We start from the raw sequence: 18,627 nt of genomic DNA on the forward strand, positions 1-18,627 counted from the left end.
GTGGCTTTGCTTTTTCAAACACCTCCGACAAACAATCCCGACAGATACGTGTTACTGTATATATAGTGGGGTTTTTTTGCGACTACATAATTTTTGCTGTTTTCACGATCACTAAAAGTAACATTAATTTATCGGCAATTTGTATAATTTACAAAAGTTAAAGCCATGACGGAAACAGAAATTTGTGCCCTTTCAGTCATTCATATAGACATGCAGATCGTTAGATATCCTATTAGCCGCAAATCTTCATGAAGATTTTCTTCAGCGGTTTAAGGAAGTAGGAATAACAAAAAACAAAACAACAACAACAACAAACACTTATGAATGACGATTTTTAAAGGAACAGACAGTCAAAAACATTCCACAACTTGCTGTGTGGGTATATTTACTTCGTCTTTGCAAATTTTTTTTTCGCCAAAAATATTTCTATGCATTGGCCACATTTTTTTTTAAAACGTGAATCGAAGCTCATTTTATCTTGGACTATATTTTAAACAATGGACATGGAAGAATTTAATCAATTTCATCAACCACTTAATGATATTAATGATCAGATGATGCTGTTACTAAATAGAATAATATAATCTGGTATAGTTAAAAACACTAATATTTGTGAGCTCGAGGGTATATATATTTTTTCTTCCACAAAATAAGTATTGCTGAAAGAGAAACAACTTTACAGTGTCTACATTTCTTCGATCAAATAAAAAAAACGTCAAAGCATGTATCGAAACAAATTGTTTATAACTGTTTAATCATGAAGCTAGGAAAGTTTAGTTTTTAATTAAAAAAAAATATATAAATCACCGTCAGATAGCAGTTAATCCCAGTCAAAATCTAGAACTTTTGCATTTGTGCTCCACTTTAAAAATAAAAGCTACGTGCATACCTTTCAGGTACTTTGTTAATTGTATCCAAACCCTACAATAAGATGCGCATGCAGGTAGTATAAGCAATTCAAAACAAAAAAGCGAGGTTGTTGCATGCAGCGAGTGGTTATACATGTGCAGAGTACAAACTTTCAATGTGACAAACATAAACAAACGACCTGTGGACCACACCACTCACCTGAGCATCTCTGTTTCAAATAGCCAACTGTACACGGTTCATTGTACATTTAGCCTTACAAAATCTGATACAATTCAAAAACCTCAATTTTAGTGATCTGCTCTGTGATACCAGGGGTCAAATTAAGATTTAAGATAGAAAGTTCTTCCAACTATCCTACATTCAGTTTGCTGTCACAAAATAAAGCCTATTTTTATCTTCAGGATATTTTTTCATGTAAATTTAACCTTAAAGTTGTGGCCTCCTAATGACTCCAGCGATTATTGTATGACTAAACTTGAAAATTCCACCAATATTAGCCTGTATTTTCGTCAAAATAATTCTCTGTATGTAAATGTTACCCAAGTCCCTTCAGTAAAAAATGTGGTCTCTTCTCAGATCCCAAGTGATCATGGTATGATATTTTCATACTAACTGGCCTTTGCGTACGTTCAGAACATACCTTTTTCTTCAGAAGCCTTTTTTAAAATTCCGATCAACCCTACTGACTGTTGTTCTCTTTTGCCCATAAGACCATGGTACGATCAAACTTGGTGTTTAAATATACTGCTTAAATATAATTGTTGCCATATTAATATCACAAACTGTTATGTCTTCTTCCAAATTCTTAGAATGTTTATTTCTCTTCTCTATTTTTTTTTATTTAGTCTTTTCTTTATTATGTTATAAAAATTGACCTCCGGTTGGACAATTTCCTAAACAACCCCTTCCGTATAAGGACTAAAACAATTAATTTTTTTTTCCAAACACAAGACTTAGTATATACTGCAACTTTTGTAAATGAATTGATATTTTTTACTATCTGATTTCGGAGAAGATTTTTTCCACCCCATTTTCATCATTTCCTAATTATATATTTTCCCTGTAAAATTCGTTTGAACTAACATGATAGTTTATGAGTTACCACATATCTTCCTAAGTCAAGGGTTTCTGATCTGCATCGCTCTTGGGAAGATGGAGTTACCAAAAGTAGCTTTGTGTTAAGAGTACGCCACTGGCAAATGCTGGACAAATTTTTCGATTCAGGTGAGCTAAAATTGGCGATTTTTATGACCCCCCAAAAATGGAGGGGGGGGGTGTCACATCAGGTTGGTTATACACACAGATTGTCTACATGGTCAGCCTTGTTCTGTAATTACATGTAAGGCATCACTAATCAGCATGTAATGTTCATTCGCAAATATTGAAATATAGTTCAAATAAAATGGTTTAGGAATGTTTTTTATAATCAAAAAATAAGTTGCTAGTTGAAAAAAAATGCTATATTGACTAATTGAATCGTATGTTTACTTAAATTCTAGACAACCGTTTGGTGTTTTTGGTTGCCACAAACGTAAATTGAGTGTTACGTGCATCTTGCAAGGCCAAGGAGTAGAAACATGCCGATAAATGGATTATCTCCCGTGGGATGTTGTCACGGCGTTTCCGCAACGCGGCGCTGTTCATTGATGGCTGTTGTGTTTATGTACGGGCACATGTAGACCGAAAGTACTTGTAGTTTTACAATGGATTTCTCGGCTCTCATAGCCGAACTGCGAAATATAGCAAGCAGTTATAATGGCCGGGACATCGACTCAAATGTTTCAACTGCCATGTACTGCGAAATGTTTCGCAAGGTTTGTGAAATTTGCCCTTGAATTACAGTGGGGGTACCTGTCTGAAAGTAAAACGTCCACCATTGCTCGCGTTTTGATCGACATAGCCGACACGAGAGGCGTCACGTATCTGATTGACATTCGATGGAAATTGCACGCGCAACCACGTGCATTTATAAGAATATTCATTTTGACCATATCTCATGTTGGGTTTGATTTTAAATGGCAAACATCAATGTATTCCTGCTTTATTTACGAATTTCGAGGGTGCAGCTTTGCAATGCAGTAGTCGAGGTCACCCCCTATAAAAGTATTGTTTACCATGTTAACATTTCTTTGTTCGTGCAATTATTCGTTAAGTAATTAAACAAATTGTTAATTATCAAAACTGATAAACTGGAAACTCGAGAAAGTAAATTTAGTTTCGAATAAATATTGCATGGGGTATGAATACAGGAACTTGAGGAAGAAATTGTATATTTCACAAATGTTGCATATTATATGGCATTATGACATTTGCAAAATGGGGAACTTGTTAAAGATGTCAGTCAGTAATATTCTTTGGATTGTAAGAAAAATTAGACCTTGATTTGGACTTTCATCACATTTCTCTATTCTTAGATAATCTTCTATGATTCTTGATAGGTAGATCTATGAGCTGATTAAAACATATTAAGTATCGGTATATTTTCCTCAAGGATGAATTAATCAGTCATTGTTCCTGAGGATTGGAGTGTGTGTGTGTGTGTGTGTGGGGGGGGGGGGTCCTAACCTAAAAACAGCATGTACAAATAATAAATATCCATTACCCCCCACCCCTCCCCAAGTTTGCTCTTATGATATTTCTATTCTATTTATGAACATTTTAGTCATTAAGGCAATTCCATTAGCAGATCATGAAAATAAATCTGTCTGTATATGAAATGGTTTTTATCATCAAGTTTAGTCAACATTATACTAGAAATAATTTCTAGCACAGATAATTTAAACATCTAATTAGGCTGATTGTGCATGGGAGTTTGGTATCATATATATGGTATTGCCGATTCAAATATTTAAGATATTATGTCATCTTGATCACAATCCTGAAATAACTTCCTTCTAATTTTGATTTTTAGGTAAAACTTTTTGTATGAACTCCATGCCATTTCAAAACTTTAATCAAGAGTTATTATTGTATTATAGTTTTTATATATTGATAATGATAATTTCAGGTTGTTAATTGTAGTTTTTTTAAAAAGTATGCTGACTAAGAAAAACCATTATCATAGAGTTTAATATAAACTTGAAAATTAACGACCAGTATTTGAAAACAAAGTTCATCAATGACATATGTGTATGATTTATATATGTTGATTGTTTTAACAGATCCTACAGAAGGCGGAGAGTGAGGTCGCAGCGTACGACGACCAGATCGTGATTCTGTGGATGACCCTCTCGCAGCTCTGTCAGACCTACAAAACACTGACCAAGTGTAAAGAGCGCAACGACCTCTACCAGCATATATTTCTGTAAGTGGTCTGTCCAGATAGTTTAGTAATTTTTGTTGTTTCTTCATGATGCATTCAAGTTTACAGTGATGATGCATGTGTATTCCTAACATGCATCTAATAGTATTTAATTATACTGGATTGCTCTGAAAACAATTTCCATTTTGTCTAGAAATGACATGATTATCCATGATATTATATACTTTATACAGGGTTATTTTTCGCCCCGTGTAATTTTCACCTTTTAACACTTGCAAACAGATTTGTCTCAACCTGAATTCGCCATGACACAGTTGTTTTTAAAGAGAGATAATTTGAGACATGGGAATAAAATAAAACAAGGGTGTATACAGCATTATAGATAACTTAGCGTGGTTCTCTTGTAGACTATGTGCAAAAGTGGTGCTAAACATAAAGTGGCAGCAGTTGGCGGATGATGATCAGAGCAAGGAGAATTTCCGCAAGACGGTGGAGGCCACTCACAGCCAGCTGGTTCATGCCGGATTCGACCGGTTTGGTCTGCTTCTGAACATCATGGAGAATCCATGGACCGATCCGACCATCACCAAGATCATGTCCGGAGACGTGGAGGAGGAGAGTAATAGTGACACAGAGGAAGACGAGAACGAAATGAGTGACGAACGGAAGAAGGAGCTGGAAGAGAGAAAGAAAAAGAAGACTCAAGAGAGTGAGTATCAAAGGAGAGAGTCTGGTATCTGTTATTAAGAAGTCACCAGGAAGAGTTGAAGAACTGACTAAAGTGCATACACTTGTATATTTAATCAAAGTCAGTTTTAGTGACAGTTATGAGTTATAAGTATGTGCTATTAGAATGAAAGGAAGTGTAAGTCTAAACTTTTTAAATGATTGTATTTTCAGGTGACTTAGAGTTCTTTTTAGGATTGATTTAATTTAATATATAAATCTAGATGCATGATAAAAGTCAGTACCCTTTGAAATGAAAGTGTTAAGATATCAATGCTGTTTTCCAGGGGATGAGGAGTTCACCAAGTACATTGGCTCAGCTGACCCGCTGATCCTTCGGCTGAGGGTGGAGATGCTGATGCAGGAGAACTGTGAGGAGTGGGCCCTCAACCTGTGTAACTGCTGTCTGAAACAGCGGCGCTACCAGATGGACCTCGAGTTCAAATCCATGCAGCTACTGCTACTCTTCAAACTCGGGAGCATGGAGAAACTCCAAGAAGTTGTAAGTCTGGGGGAACAGATTCCAAAAAGATTGGAATTATTGTTTGCATTTGTGTTTTTCCTTTGAAGAAAAATTAAGAATCACAGCTGCAGCCTAGTATTGTTTTTGTTAACTGGTTAGCATGATCTTAAGAGATTTGGATTGGAATAGTGTTTATGAAACAAAGAGTTCATTACTTTTTAAATCCTTAAATCTAGTTAATGTCTTTAAGTTTAATAGAATTTTAAAAAAAAGGATTTGTGGATGCTTTTTTACGTGTAAAAAAATTAATAAACAGAGAAACCCACGAGATAACATGTCCCAAAGGATCAGGATTAGTTGAAATTTTGTATGTCATTTAAGAAAAATCAACTTCAAGTGGTATTGGACACCTCCATATTGTGACATACTTCCTATCAAAATAAAATCAAGTATAATTGTTTAAATGTTTTCTTTCAAATATTGGTACCTGACTGCATAGTGCAATGGGTTAGATTGTTAACTGCAAATCTGAAAGTCAAGAGTTCAAATCCTGCTGGGGCTTTTGTAATTTTTCCCTTTCCAAAAATGTTTAAAACATATATTTATTGGTCAAATATTGTAAAATTTGAAAATTCTAAAGTTATGAAAGTATTTTGATCATAATTTTCTTTTATCCACGTTAATATCGATAGGTGTCCCATACCTCCTTGAATAAAATGATCATATGTATTCATTTCAAAGTTTGGTATAGTATTCGCCATGGTAGAATTTGAGTGGATTTAAATATTTATAGCTGATCCATTTTTGTGTTGCAGTGTGAAACCATTGAGTGCCATCATGGGATCTACATCATAGAGAAGCTGGAGAAAAAAGAGAACAACCAGAGTCTGTGTGTTCGACTGATACAGATATTTCTGGTGCAGGACTGGATCAGGCCAGACAGGAACTGCTGTACCAAGGTGAGGCTGATTAGAAAAAATTAAAATCAGGCCCCGGGACCATAAAACTTAGACAAGCTCACTTTTGATCTTGGTCTCACTTTTCTGCTATATATTCCTTTTGTAAAAGTGAGACTGAGATCAAAAGTGAGCTTGTCTAAGTTTTATGGTCCCAGGGCGAGGTCAAATAAGCATTGCCATGCAGAGCATCTCATTAAAAAAACACCAATAAATTAATATTTATAGAAAGAGCATATAGTTTTGCTATAAAAGACATGCAGAATTGACAAGGTCCCACCCACCCCACACCTACCCTGCCCCCAATGTTTGTTGACATGGGCAATGTATTTTCAAGATGATCAATTACTGATACTTTCAGTTACATTACTTTACTAAGCAATTACTGTACTGTAGCTTAAAACACTGTAGCTTAATCCAATCTCAGTTTGTGTAATCTCAATTCTTTGTTTTAATATTTCATTTAACAATATGCTATTGGTGTATGCTTGACCCAATAAATCAACTGTTTGTTGAAGAATAAAGAAAGACCGTTCTCTTTCCACTCTTCTCTGCTATAAATGGTTAGTACCTTCCAGCATATCCAACATCCAACTGTGTTGAAATATTGATAATAGGGATTTTTTGGAGAAGGAGGAGGGTGTTTTTTTTGCTTTTGATATTAAATATCAACTGTTTTTATTTGGTAGTTATTGACAATATAGGTGACCTGTGTTTGTTCTGTTTCAGAAACTGCTCCAGATGTGGATCAAGTACCAGTCGATGGAGGACAAGGACCGTGACAAGTTCCTGGACAGCGTGTGGGCCATCGCCAAGATCTCCTCCAGCACTGACCAGGTCAACCAGCTGGTCACGGGCCTCGTCAAAAAGGTCAGGGTCATTCTCGTCACTTAATCATGTCCCAGTGTCTGTAATGTGTTGTATGATGTCATTATGTTGAAGTTAGTACAGAGAAACTCTGATTTTACTTAGCATACTAATATAGCAACTTAAAAAGTATTTCATTATGGATTTGTTAGCATGAAAATAAAGCCAATCTATCATTTTGTTTTAAACAGTTCACATAAAGACATGATTTGACATCTTTTATATTTGGTTTTTCTTGTCCTTTAGTAATTTTTTATTATGTGATTAAGACACATATTGGTACCAACTGTAATTTTATAAGCAGTGCTCATATACAGAGTTATCTGCTCTTTTTCATGTTTATAAACGGTGATTTTTTATATTTTGATGAATTAGATTTTAATTAATAACTCTGTGTGTGTATACATGTAGTTGTAAGTTTTAAATATAGCTATTGTTGTTTTTCAGTGTGGCCTCAACCTGCTTCAACTATACACAGACCTGTGTGTGTATGCAATCAACTTTGACAAGGGATGTTGTGAACAACAGATGATTCAGGGTAATATGGAGGGAGTGAAAAAGCAGCAGTGGGCCATCTCTGTGACTTGTATCAAACTAGCAGATCTGTACTGTAACTGTAGTCCGAAACTGGCGCGAATCGCAGCTCTGACAGCATTCTCTCTAAATCCGACAATTCAGAATTTTAATGTGGTAAGGAAAACATTTACAGATAAGCGCAAAGAGAAAATGCAGGCTGTGAAGCAAGATTTGTCAGAGGAGAAAGGAAAGGAGACTCCACAGAAAGAGTACAAGCCAAGACAGAGTAAATATCTACAGAAAGTGAATCCAGCAACCATTCATGAAGTGGAGCGCTTGCTCAACATGTTGCGTCCCTATTATCTGGATCCAGAGATAGGGTTTGAAAAACTTCAACCTGTGTGTCAAAAGTTCATGGATGAAAGGGGTGGAGGAGTATCGGAACTACCAAAGAAACCGAACAGACCCCAAACAAAGACAAACTCAAATTCACCGCGACAGAATGCTGACGCTCAGTTTGGCAGTGACAACAGTGCCGGGTCGTCTCGTTCAAACTGTGCTCAAACAAAATCAAAAAACCCACCAATCACAGCCCAGTCCGCCCCATCGCCTGCTTCATCGCTTGCCAAGTCTCCTTTATTTGGGAACAAACCTCGTTCATACCGTGCTATGTCCCAACCAGAGACAGTGTCAAAGCCCCCAAAAACAGTTCAATCCAATGCAATTGCCCAGAGACTTGTCCCATTAATTCAACCTTCTCCTACCCCTCAAACTAAAACAACTTCCATCGATTCTACCAGCAACATAAGTGAACTTTTGAAAGCCACAAAGACACTGCCACAGTACAACCCGAACAGTAGTCCCACTACGTCATTGTCATATACCTCATCTTCCTTTGTGTCAGTTCCGCAGAGAATGAGTGGTGTTAACACCCAGGTACAATCCACAGACTTATTACGCAGAAAAAGTGTGACCCTTCCGGTCAGTACAGGCGGAGCTTTCGGCAGAAGTGAAATCATTGGCGATGCAGGCGATAAGTCTATTTATCATCACTTGTACAAGCCTTTGAAACCTCAGGAACCAACCAGCCTAAAAACTGCAAAGCCTCCTTCCAACAAGTTGCAAGTTACAAATGTTAATAATAAGTTTCAGGGCCATCCTAATAGCTATAGTTTAGGTGGTCAAGCAAGCTTTAACTCAATAGCCAGACCAGCAGAGGGGGCCAGTTTTGCTCCCCCTGCCGCTGGAGTGGATAGTCGTCGTCCCTCAGCTGAAGAACTCCAAAGCATTGTTGATTGGTTGCAGTCTGGAACTGAGGATGCCATTTCCAAACAGAGCATTGCCAGCTTCAATACAGCCATTCAACAAACTCCACCCCCAGCACACACACCACAACCGTCCTATGCGGCCAGAGGGCAGGCAGTTCATAATTCTCAGGCCCACTCCTCGCTACAGTCTGGTCAGAAGGTTGATCTTAATACTCTCCTGACAAAGCCCCAAGTTGTGGCCAATGTACTGAAGATTCATCCCAAAGGGAAGACAGCAGTGCAAGAAGCGGCTTCACAGATTTCACAAAGATTGTCAGACATTCGATCCCAGGGAGATGTACAGTTACTTCTTAATCTGCAGAAGAAATATGGAAGCAATCAAAAACCAGTGCCTCCAAACAGTGCACCAAACTCAGATCAACCGGTCCCCAAGAAGTTGGTAAATGATACAAAAGGGAAAAAGAATCTCACTGATACTGATCTGTCATTAGAGGAAATGAAGAGGAGGATAGCAGACATTGTGCAAAAACAGAAACTTTTGTGTGAAAATAAACCTGATCAGCCAGCGAAGAGAAGGAGATCAGATTCACCGAAAGGGAAAAAAAAGACAACAGGATCATCTTCCTCAACTCCAACAAAAGGTTTGAAGCCAGCATCCAGTCCAACAGTGGTAGCAACTGCGACATCAGAGAGCTCTAACACACCGCCACAAGGAGAGGTACAGAAACAGCAGATAAAGGAGTGGTTCAATAACAGACTCCAGGTTCAGCAACAGATAGAGAAGATAAAGCAGCAACCACCGAGCATCAGCAGCTTAACAAAACCACAGTTTATTCTGCAGCAACAAGCAGCACCTGTTCATTTTGTTTCTGCATCCCAAATTGAAAACCTGAGGAGCAGTTCAGCACAGAGAGGAGCTGGAAATCCTAGAGCTAGTGAAGGTCCAGCTCTGCATGGAAGTCCAGGACCTCCACAGCAGAAAGTAGATCATTATGATCAGAGGTTAGGTCTCTTGTCAAACTCAGCCTCCACCAAACCCTCTCTTCTAGAACAGAAACTCCTGCAAGATGACAGTGCAACTACAGCCTCTTTAAAAGACTCTAGTATGCTTAGCAGCAGTATTCCACACACACCAAATATACATCAACTACGAACTTTTCAAGCAAGTGCTCAAAGCGTTTCCAATGAAGGTGTCTTGCCCAGTCAGTTGCATTTACCACTTCCAAACTCACAGGCGAACACAACTGGAGTGTCTCAAGGTCCTGGGATTTCTGAAGGTACCCTGCCATCGTCTGATGGGCCTACCCCTACTACCTTGTTATCTGTCCTGCTAGAACAGTCCAAATACATCACCTCTGTGGCAGCAACGTCAGCCAGTAGCAGCCCTTCTCAGAGCAAAAACTTCCAAGGTGGCTCCTCTCAAGTAAATACAAGTACTTGGTCATCTACACTGTCAAATTCAGTGTTGAGCTCCTTAGCATCCACTCCAGCTAGTGCTTCTCCTATAAGAACTAGTGCTCAGCAAACTCTCTCAATCCTGTTGCCCAAAACAGCACATTGTGGGAAACAGGATGTGGAGAATTCCAATTCCGATTCAACCTCTACCTCTTCTACTCTGGATAGCCGAGAAAAACCAAAAGACAGTTCATTGATGTCTCCAGTGGGATACCAGTTGAAGTATGTTGGTCAAATCAAAACAAAGGATATTCAATCAGTTGCTAAGTCTGGGAATGACTTGTTGGGTGGCAATACAAGTGGTCAGAGCATTCAGAAATCTCCATCTGGAATGAAACTGCTGACCTGCTTTGATAATGAGGTTGTGAAAGAAATTTCTAAAATGATTGGTGTAGAGAAAAAGCAAGCAATGCCTCCTGTGGAAATTCCGATTATATCTAAGCCTCACCAACAAATGGAAAATATGGACAGTGTTCATTGTGTATCTGTAAAAAATAATACAGAAAACAGTTTTGTTACTGAAAATAAACAAATGGGAGAAAAAGAAGTTTCAAGATTAGAATCTCTTGGGACGGTTGTTCCTAATGAAAAACCAACTCCATTAACTGATCTGAAAGCCACTAGTGAACAAAGTCAAGTAGGGGTGAAAAATTATAGACAGTCATTAATTGATTCCTTAGAAAATGGCATCAAGCAGTCCATGGAGCACATTGATGTGTCTGCTGAACTGTTAGAAAAATCTTCACAGAATATCCATCCATCCTACATAGATCTAGATCTGACTAGAGAAAAAGTTCCAGAGTGTTCTGAAAGTGTTGGAGATATCTCATCAACTGCACAACCTGTACTCCCAAATGTTCAAGTTGTTCAGGAGGAATCTACTGAGAAATTGTCAGAATCTCAAACTTGCGTGGGGGAAATGGTTGATCATGGTGCTGATAGCGGTCCTAAAATGTCGTCAGAGTCTCAGACCTGGACAGACAAAACAATTGAACATGGTGCTAATAGTGATAGAAACTCCTCTCCCTTATCTCCTGCAGCTCAACCAACAACTTGCATTGATCAAATTGATCCATTGGTTTCCGAAAGTGGTTCCAAGACTGAGGAGGAGTGGAGCCGAGAAGAATGTCTTGATGATGTAGCAAATATAGAAGTGAAACAATCTGATACTAGTAATCTCTTAAGTGAAAAAGATTCTTTAACTAGAAATACATTAAATTCTGTGCCAGATGAAGTTAATTTAAAGAGTATATCAGAGGAACAACCAAAGGAGGCTGTAAAAGAAGAAAAATCTGATGAAAAAACTGACAATAACATTCCAGACAGTGGACATTTTACATTAGAATCTAAGGAAGAAGATATGTTACCAGAAGCGGCTGATGAAACATCAGAATTGACGGAAAATGCTTCAGCTGAAACTCATAAAGAGAAAGAAATGGATAAAGCAGAGGAAACAGTTAGAGATGCTGATCACACAGAAGAAACTGAAAAACCTAAACTAAATAATCCCATCATATCAGTGGACAGTGCAATTTTAGAAGAAAAGCAACAGGGATTAGTGGTTGAAGACTCTGAGTCTGCTGGGATGGAAGATCAGCAAATGGAAGAAGAGAGCTTAGTTGAGGAAACAGAAAACAATGGGCTAATTACAGACACTGTTGAAATAGGAAAGGATGAAGCTAAAGAAAAAGATTTAAAAGTAGAGCAGACAGAAATGTTGTGCATGGAGGATATTAAACTGGACAACATTGATCGTTCCAAGGTCATTCATAAACTGAAGAATGATATGAACAACTTATTACACCAAATCGAGGACTTGAATGGAAGTCATGGATCTAGATCCATTGCTGAAACTCTGAGTGAGATGAATTGTCACGAGCAAGCCAGTGAGAACCAAAATGTACAGATCTCAAAACTATCAGAGACAGTTCAAAAGATGGAGGAGGAACTGGAAGAGGAGAGGAAGAAGGAACAAGATGTCGGAGATCAGGGCTCTGTTGTAACCACCAAGTCAGTGCCTCTGGAATTAGCAGAAGAGAGTAGTGAAAAGAGTGAGGAGGTTGGTGCTAAAGAAGAAACTAAAGCTAGGAAAGATGAAGTGGAGGAAACTGAGTCAATGTCCACAGAGTTTGAAAAAGAGGTGACACCTGATGAAAAGCAGGAAGAAAAGGATTTGATGTCTCATGAAAACCAAGAAAAATTGGAGGTTAAATCGGATGAAGAACAAGTAATAGGGGAGTTTGCTTTGGAAGAACCTAAAGTAGAAGTAGAATCTCAGAATGTAGAGGACAGGTCTACAGATCAGAGAGAAGGAGAGAACATATTATTAAACAGTGTGGAGTGTAATGGCAAGAAGGGGGGAATGGAAGAAAAAGACAAAGGCAGTGAGAAAATCACAGATGAAGAGAAAGAGATAATGGCTGAAGAAGGAAACAGAAAACTGGACAAGTTTAGAAAAAATCAAAAAAATAAGAAGACTGATATTCCAGTCAATTTTGGTTTTGATTTCAATGAAGAAAGTCATGGGGAAGAGATGAAAATAAATAAGAAATCATCTTCTGAAGATTCGAGTTCCAGAGAAAGTGAATTTGTTAAAGTTTCCCCTCCTGAATCAAAGCACAAAAGATTGCAAGGATCTGCCATTTTAAAGACCAAGAAAAGGTACAGAGAAAATCTGCAAGGGGCAAAAGAGGTGGCAGAGAAAATCAAGGAGCACATCATCTCTGGAACGAAAGTTGTGGAAATCACTGAGAAAACAGCATTACCAAGTGTCATAGAAACTAAAGCATTTAGTGCTGATGTGAAAAAGAACATGCCTGCAAGTGCTCGAGTCAATGACCCTGATTTCGACAAGCATTCCATTGCCTCCAATTCATCATCTTGCTCGTCTGTGCCAAGCATTAACCAAATGCAGACCATTCAGACAAACCCAGAAAAGGAGAAGGGAACAAAAGAAATTCCAGAGAAGACCAATAACTGTTTGATCTGTGGAAAAGAGTTTCGATCAGTGATGAGTCTTAAGGAACATGTTAAAAACAAGTGCAAGTCCACCGACTATGTGAGGACAAAGGACTATGAATTCTCTTCACGCTTCACTTGCTGTAAATGTGGCATGACCTCGTCATCACCATATGACATGAAAAAACATCTGAAGAGGCAACACAATATGTCAGATGACAAAGATTTTGAGGACCTGCTGATCAGTTCTTATAAATGTGAATTGTGTGGGGAGACGTTCAAGGATAAGACATCCATTTATTCCCATGTCTCAACTTCCTGTCCTCATCTTGGTGCCAGAAGGAAAGAAAGCAAACTGTTTCCTGATGACAAACGTGCTGTGAAAACTTTGCCAAACCTTGTGAATCCCAATCGTGGGAAACTGTCTAGTGCTACTACCAATCAAAGTCCTCCAAACAATGTTGGTTTTATGGAGAAAGTTCCAGTAGCCAAAGCTGAGAACCAGAGGCAGCCAAAAACTGTCAGTAGAGAAATGAAGGCAACTGAAGTGATTTCTGTAAAGAGTGAAAACACTAAGATATTGTCCCAGGAAAGAGTGTCGAGTCCAGTTGAAACTTCCATTGGTAAATCCCAGATTGGGGAAAAAAATTCTGAGGAAAATGCCTCATTATCTAGCCAAGAAGAAAGTCAGACTGATAGCAAGAAGAAAACAGAACCTCAGGTTTCTAATCAAAGAGTCACACGATCAAGGCTGGAGAATACCTCAACAAAAAAAGAATCTGGGTCTAGCAATGCCAAAGGCACAAAGCAGCAGGTAGTAGAAGAAAAATCTGGGAAGAAAGTTGAAGATCCAGTGAAAGAGGATAACCATGTAGAAGATTCATGCAGAAAGTTGAGCTTTGATGAAAGTCAAAATAAAGCTAGTGTGGAAGAGGAAAAAGGTCCAGAGAAATCAAACAAAAAAGATAGATCAACAGAAAGAAAGAGGACCAACAAAGAATCGCCTGAATTAAAGACACCAACAGCAAGAGGTCAAACAAGAGGGAAAACTGGCAGATTTACTCCAAGGTCGTCTGCTGTTCCCAGTAATGAGAAAAAAGAAGACGATTCAACAGATCTCTCTAATCAAGATAAATCTCAAACATCCAAACCTACCTATAGAAGACACACAAGATCAAAAGGGACAGTAGAGAATGTAGACCTTAGTGATTTGGAGAAAGTGGAAATGAACTTTCGAAAATCTCGTTGCAGGCAATACAGTGGATCAACTGATGTTTCTTTGGTTTCAGAGTGTTCAGAAGTTGACCAACAACAAAAATTGTCGGAACAGACCAAGAGGAAGAAATTAGACAATGATTCTTGTGAGGGTAAGAGCACAAGTTCTGCTGCAGTGGTTGCAGAATCTGGGCAAGATGCTAGTAGTAGTCAAAGAAAGCGTAAAGAGTTATCTTCTGTACAGCCACCTGTGGAGACCCCTTCCAGGGGGAAAAGGTTGATCAAGGTGAAGAAATTTGACCAGTTTGAAGTTCCAGAATTCCTCAAATCGCAGGTCATTAATTCAAACTTAAAAAGACAAGTCAAGACAGAGAAAGTTCCAGACAAAGTCATCCAAACCCCTGCCAAAAATGAAACAAAGAAGGAGATCAGAAAGTGCAGCAGATGTAGTAAGCAGTTTGCTAACCAGACCAAGTTAATCAAGCATATTGCCACTGTACACCTGACTCCATGCAAACCTTCGTCTAGTTCACGATTGCAGAAGTGTTCCTACCAATGCAGGTACTGTAAGGCCACCTACAAGACCTACCTACAGTTTCTGAACCATGTACCAGGGCATGCAACACAGATATTAGAAGGACTTGACAGTAAACAAATTGTTCCTGCTGTTGTTCATTCCAAACCTGCCAATGTTAAAGGTACAGAAGATTCTGGACCACAGAAGGAAGAAATGGAGAATATCATAAAGAAAGAAGAAGCTGAGGAGAATGAAGTGAAGACGCGGTCCACTAGACAGTCTGAAAATAAAGCAAAACCAGTGAATGAACCAACAGAAAGTGCTGTTGCTACAAGGTCAAGGAGATCAACTGCTTCTTCAGAAAATGGCCAAGGTGACAAAGCCAATCAAAAAGCCAAATCAAGCTCAAATTCAAAACAGGAAAAACAAGTTTTGACCAGTAGGAGTCGCAGCAGAAGTGGCAGAGGTCTTGATAATAAAGAGGAGAAACCAGAGGTAGACTTAAACTCCCCTTCCAGGCAGCTAAGGAGGAAGAGAGATAGCAGAGGTAATGAGAAGGACAATGATGTTTTAAAAAAGAAACAGAATATGCAGCAGGATAATCTGAATACAAAAGCACAAGAGAAGCAGTTGCCACAGACAGAAGAGCATATGACCAGGTCCAGTACAAAACGAAAGTCTGAGTCCAACAAATCTCCAGCACCCTCCAAGAAATCAAAAACAGACCAGCCAGATTCAACAGAGTGCGAGACTAGTGAATTTGAGTTAGCAGGATCTGATGCAGAAATTTCCTTTAGAAAAAGAATGCCCCAAAAAAGGAAAGTTGAGGTCAATTTTGTTGACACATGTGGATCAGATATTGAAGAAACAGCTGCAGAAGAAACTGCTGAAGATGATGATGACGATTACAATCCTGCAGAAGATGAAGAAGAGGAGGAGGAGGAAGATGAGGCCATCAAGGATGACCTGGACAATAAATCCAGTAAAACAAAAGATAGCTGTAGTAAAAAACAAGACAGTGTGGAGAACAATACCTCCAACAATCATAAAGGTCCGGAAAAAGTCCCTGTAGCAGTAGTGGACGATGATGAGTTTGAGTATGTGAAATCTCCTAGTCACGAAACCACATTTAATGAGGCTAGCAAAGCCACACTGCATAAAGCCTCCGAGGTGAAGGAGAAAATTGTTCTATCCAGATCCTCAAAAGACCACACAGCATACCTCAATTCCTTCATGTCCTACATCGACAATCGGAGCAAGAAAACCAAGGAGGAAAAGGAGAAAGTAGCAAAGACTTTGCAGCAACCCAATAAGAAAACTGTGCCCAATAAGAAGGCCAGACTGGATACCGATAGAGACAATAGTACAGACACAGAGGAGAGAGGGACGACCTCTGGTACCCCTAACCAGGCCCCCACGTCATTTCTAGATAGTTTTCTGGAGCACTGCAGCAAAGCAACAGACGGGGAGATGAGCAGTCCCTCAGGGTCAGTGAAGGGAGAAGACACAAAGGCAGGAGAGGACCATGTGGCAACAAAGACTGAGCAGAAGCAGGTGAAGTAAGTAAGGATTGTCTGTCTAGCAAGTACATGTACCGGTAGATTATGCAAATACCGGTCGATATTTGTGCAATATTTTTTTTTCAAATGAATTTTAATTTTTGATATCTGTCACTTGGGACAAATGCCATTAAAATTGTGAAATAATATACAAGAAATTATCTGTTCAAATATTATCTAAAAAAAAATTTCATAGGTGAAATTCAATTTATTATTTAGAAGTGAAAGCAAACCAGATGCTGAGGTAAAAGAGGAAACAGCATGTGTGATTGGAAATGTTGACTCAAAAGTGACAGAGGCAGGTGATAAAACTTCATTCAATGCATTCCAGGACACATTTAAATCCTTCGTGACTGCAGGCTCTAAAAAGGGCAGCATCAGTGGGGAGGGGGACTCATCCACTCGGAAGGAAAGTCTGACAGATGTGATCGAGGGACTGAGAGATTCTGAGCGGACTCACCGAGCGGGCTCAGAGGAGAGTGTTCAGACCGTGAGCTCGCGGTGTACGGACATCAGTGACACCAGCGAAGGAGCTCAAGGATCAACGGCCTCGAAGAGCAAGCGTATGAGGCACATTTACCACAATGGGAAAATATGGCACGTGGGGGCTGGGAACGTCACCTCCATGTCAGTGAAACAGAACGACCCCGAGGGACACCCCCTCCCCAGCTCTACCCTCACCAACCCCATTACTCCAGGAATGACTCTCGCCACGAAACAACTGATAAAAGTCGACCGAGACAAAAACACTCCTCACCAGGACCAGAGTGAGAATACGTACACTTACACCACTGCCGAGGAGTTGAAGAGGGGGAGCCAGGGTGGCTCCAACAAGTGGAGGGTCAAGAGGGACAAGACTCAGCTCAGCTTCAGAAAGTAACCAGCCAGAATGCAAGGACAGTTTAATTTTAGAGAGCGTGCTTCGTGTTGAATCTGTGAACGACAAGAAAGTAACTTTTTTTTGAGTGCGAAAGTTGAAAAATGTGGAGTATGAAGTTCTTGGAATGATTAAGGTTGTATCTGCTTTGAATAGATATAAAAACATTTTTTTATACGAGTTACTGAAAAGTTTTATACAATGTACATAAGAAAATGATTTCCTAGGTGCCATTTTTGTTAAGACTGGAAACACTGTCACATTAATTAATGAAATGATATTCTGTATTTGTTTGAAAGTGTGAACTTGAGTGTATACTTTCAGTCTGAGGAATGCAAGCTTTGTCTGTGTGGTTTATAAAGGTATTTTAATGCCTACCAAATGTGTTTGCAGTTGAGACTGTACTTATGTTCTTGGCTGATTGAGTACAAGTTGGGTCTAATTTTCAATGAGCATTTCACTGAATGCAATTCCTGCAATAACTCCACACATGCCAGAGTACTACCGGTAATATATCTCGTTTCTGTTCAAGAATTTACTTTCCAATAATGGAGCATGAATAAGCCATGCTATGGGTAGAACACAAACAATTGATGAAAATATGCATGCAAAATAATCTTTTATGAACTTGTTCAGTTTTGTCTCGAGAAATACTGAAATGGAAGCTATAAGACTCTTATGAATAGAGCTGAATTGCATGGACATGTATTTTTGGCATGAATTTGGGCTCTACCTGTTTCAACCTTTCTTATGTCTGGTTTCCACAATTATTTTTTGAACTTCCCTCATTTTTTAATGTAAAATTGGTGACAGATGTACAGAAGTTGTATTTTGTACTCTCAAGACATCAGTTTAATTGCAGCATTTCAATGGATAGTAGTGCAATATTAATGACAGTGTACATACTTATTCTTTTTTAAACAAGTATTTTGTTGTGTTTTTGTGAAGTCCAATTGTCAGCATGTGTTTTATGTCACTTCCTGTTTGTCCAAGGTCTTTAACATTTCATCATCAGCACTTCATCATTGTCACAACTATACATTCATGTATGTAAATACTACAAGATTTTTTTTTTTCATGAGAAAATTTATATGTAATAAACAATGTAAAACATGAAA

At 38.7% G+C, this 18,627-nt stretch overlaps 1 protein-coding gene across 1 annotated transcript; it reads left to right on the forward strand.

The window, feature by feature from the left end:
* The first annotated feature begins 2,503 nt into the window (after nt 1-2,503).
* LOC105342516 (serine-rich adhesin for platelets) lies at nt 2,504-18,627 on the forward strand. Its single transcript, XM_020073058.3, has 8 exons — nt 2,504-2,684; nt 4,032-4,174; nt 4,540-4,841; nt 5,146-5,360; nt 6,137-6,280; nt 7,007-7,147; nt 7,592-16,632; nt 16,852-18,627. The coding sequence occupies exons 1-8, from the start codon at nt 2,574-2,576 to the stop codon at nt 17,510-17,512; spliced, it is 10,758 nt and encodes a 3,585-aa protein (XP_019928617.3). The 5' UTR covers nt 2,504-2,573; the 3' UTR covers nt 17,513-18,627.

Source organism: Magallana gigas, chromosome 4 (assembly GCF_963853765.1).
Source record: "Magallana gigas chromosome 4, xbMagGiga1.1, whole genome shotgun sequence".
Taxonomy (NCBI): Eukaryota; Metazoa; Mollusca; class Bivalvia; order Ostreida; family Ostreidae; genus Magallana; species Magallana gigas.

Bases quoted from the DNA above. Each gene is read 5' to 3' on its own strand.
- LOC105342516 (XM_020073058.3), top strand. From the start codon at position 2,574: ATGGATTTCTCGGCTCTCATAGCCGAACTGCGAAATATAGCAAGCAGT. The intron at 5,361-6,136 runs GTAAGTCTGGGG...TTTGTGTTGCAG, and splicing joins TGGAGAAACTCCAAGAAGTT to TGTGAAACCATTGAGTGCCA. The intron at 6,281-7,006 runs GTGAGGCTGATT...GTTCTGTTTCAG, and splicing joins ACAGGAACTGCTGTACCAAG to AAACTGCTCCAGATGTGGAT.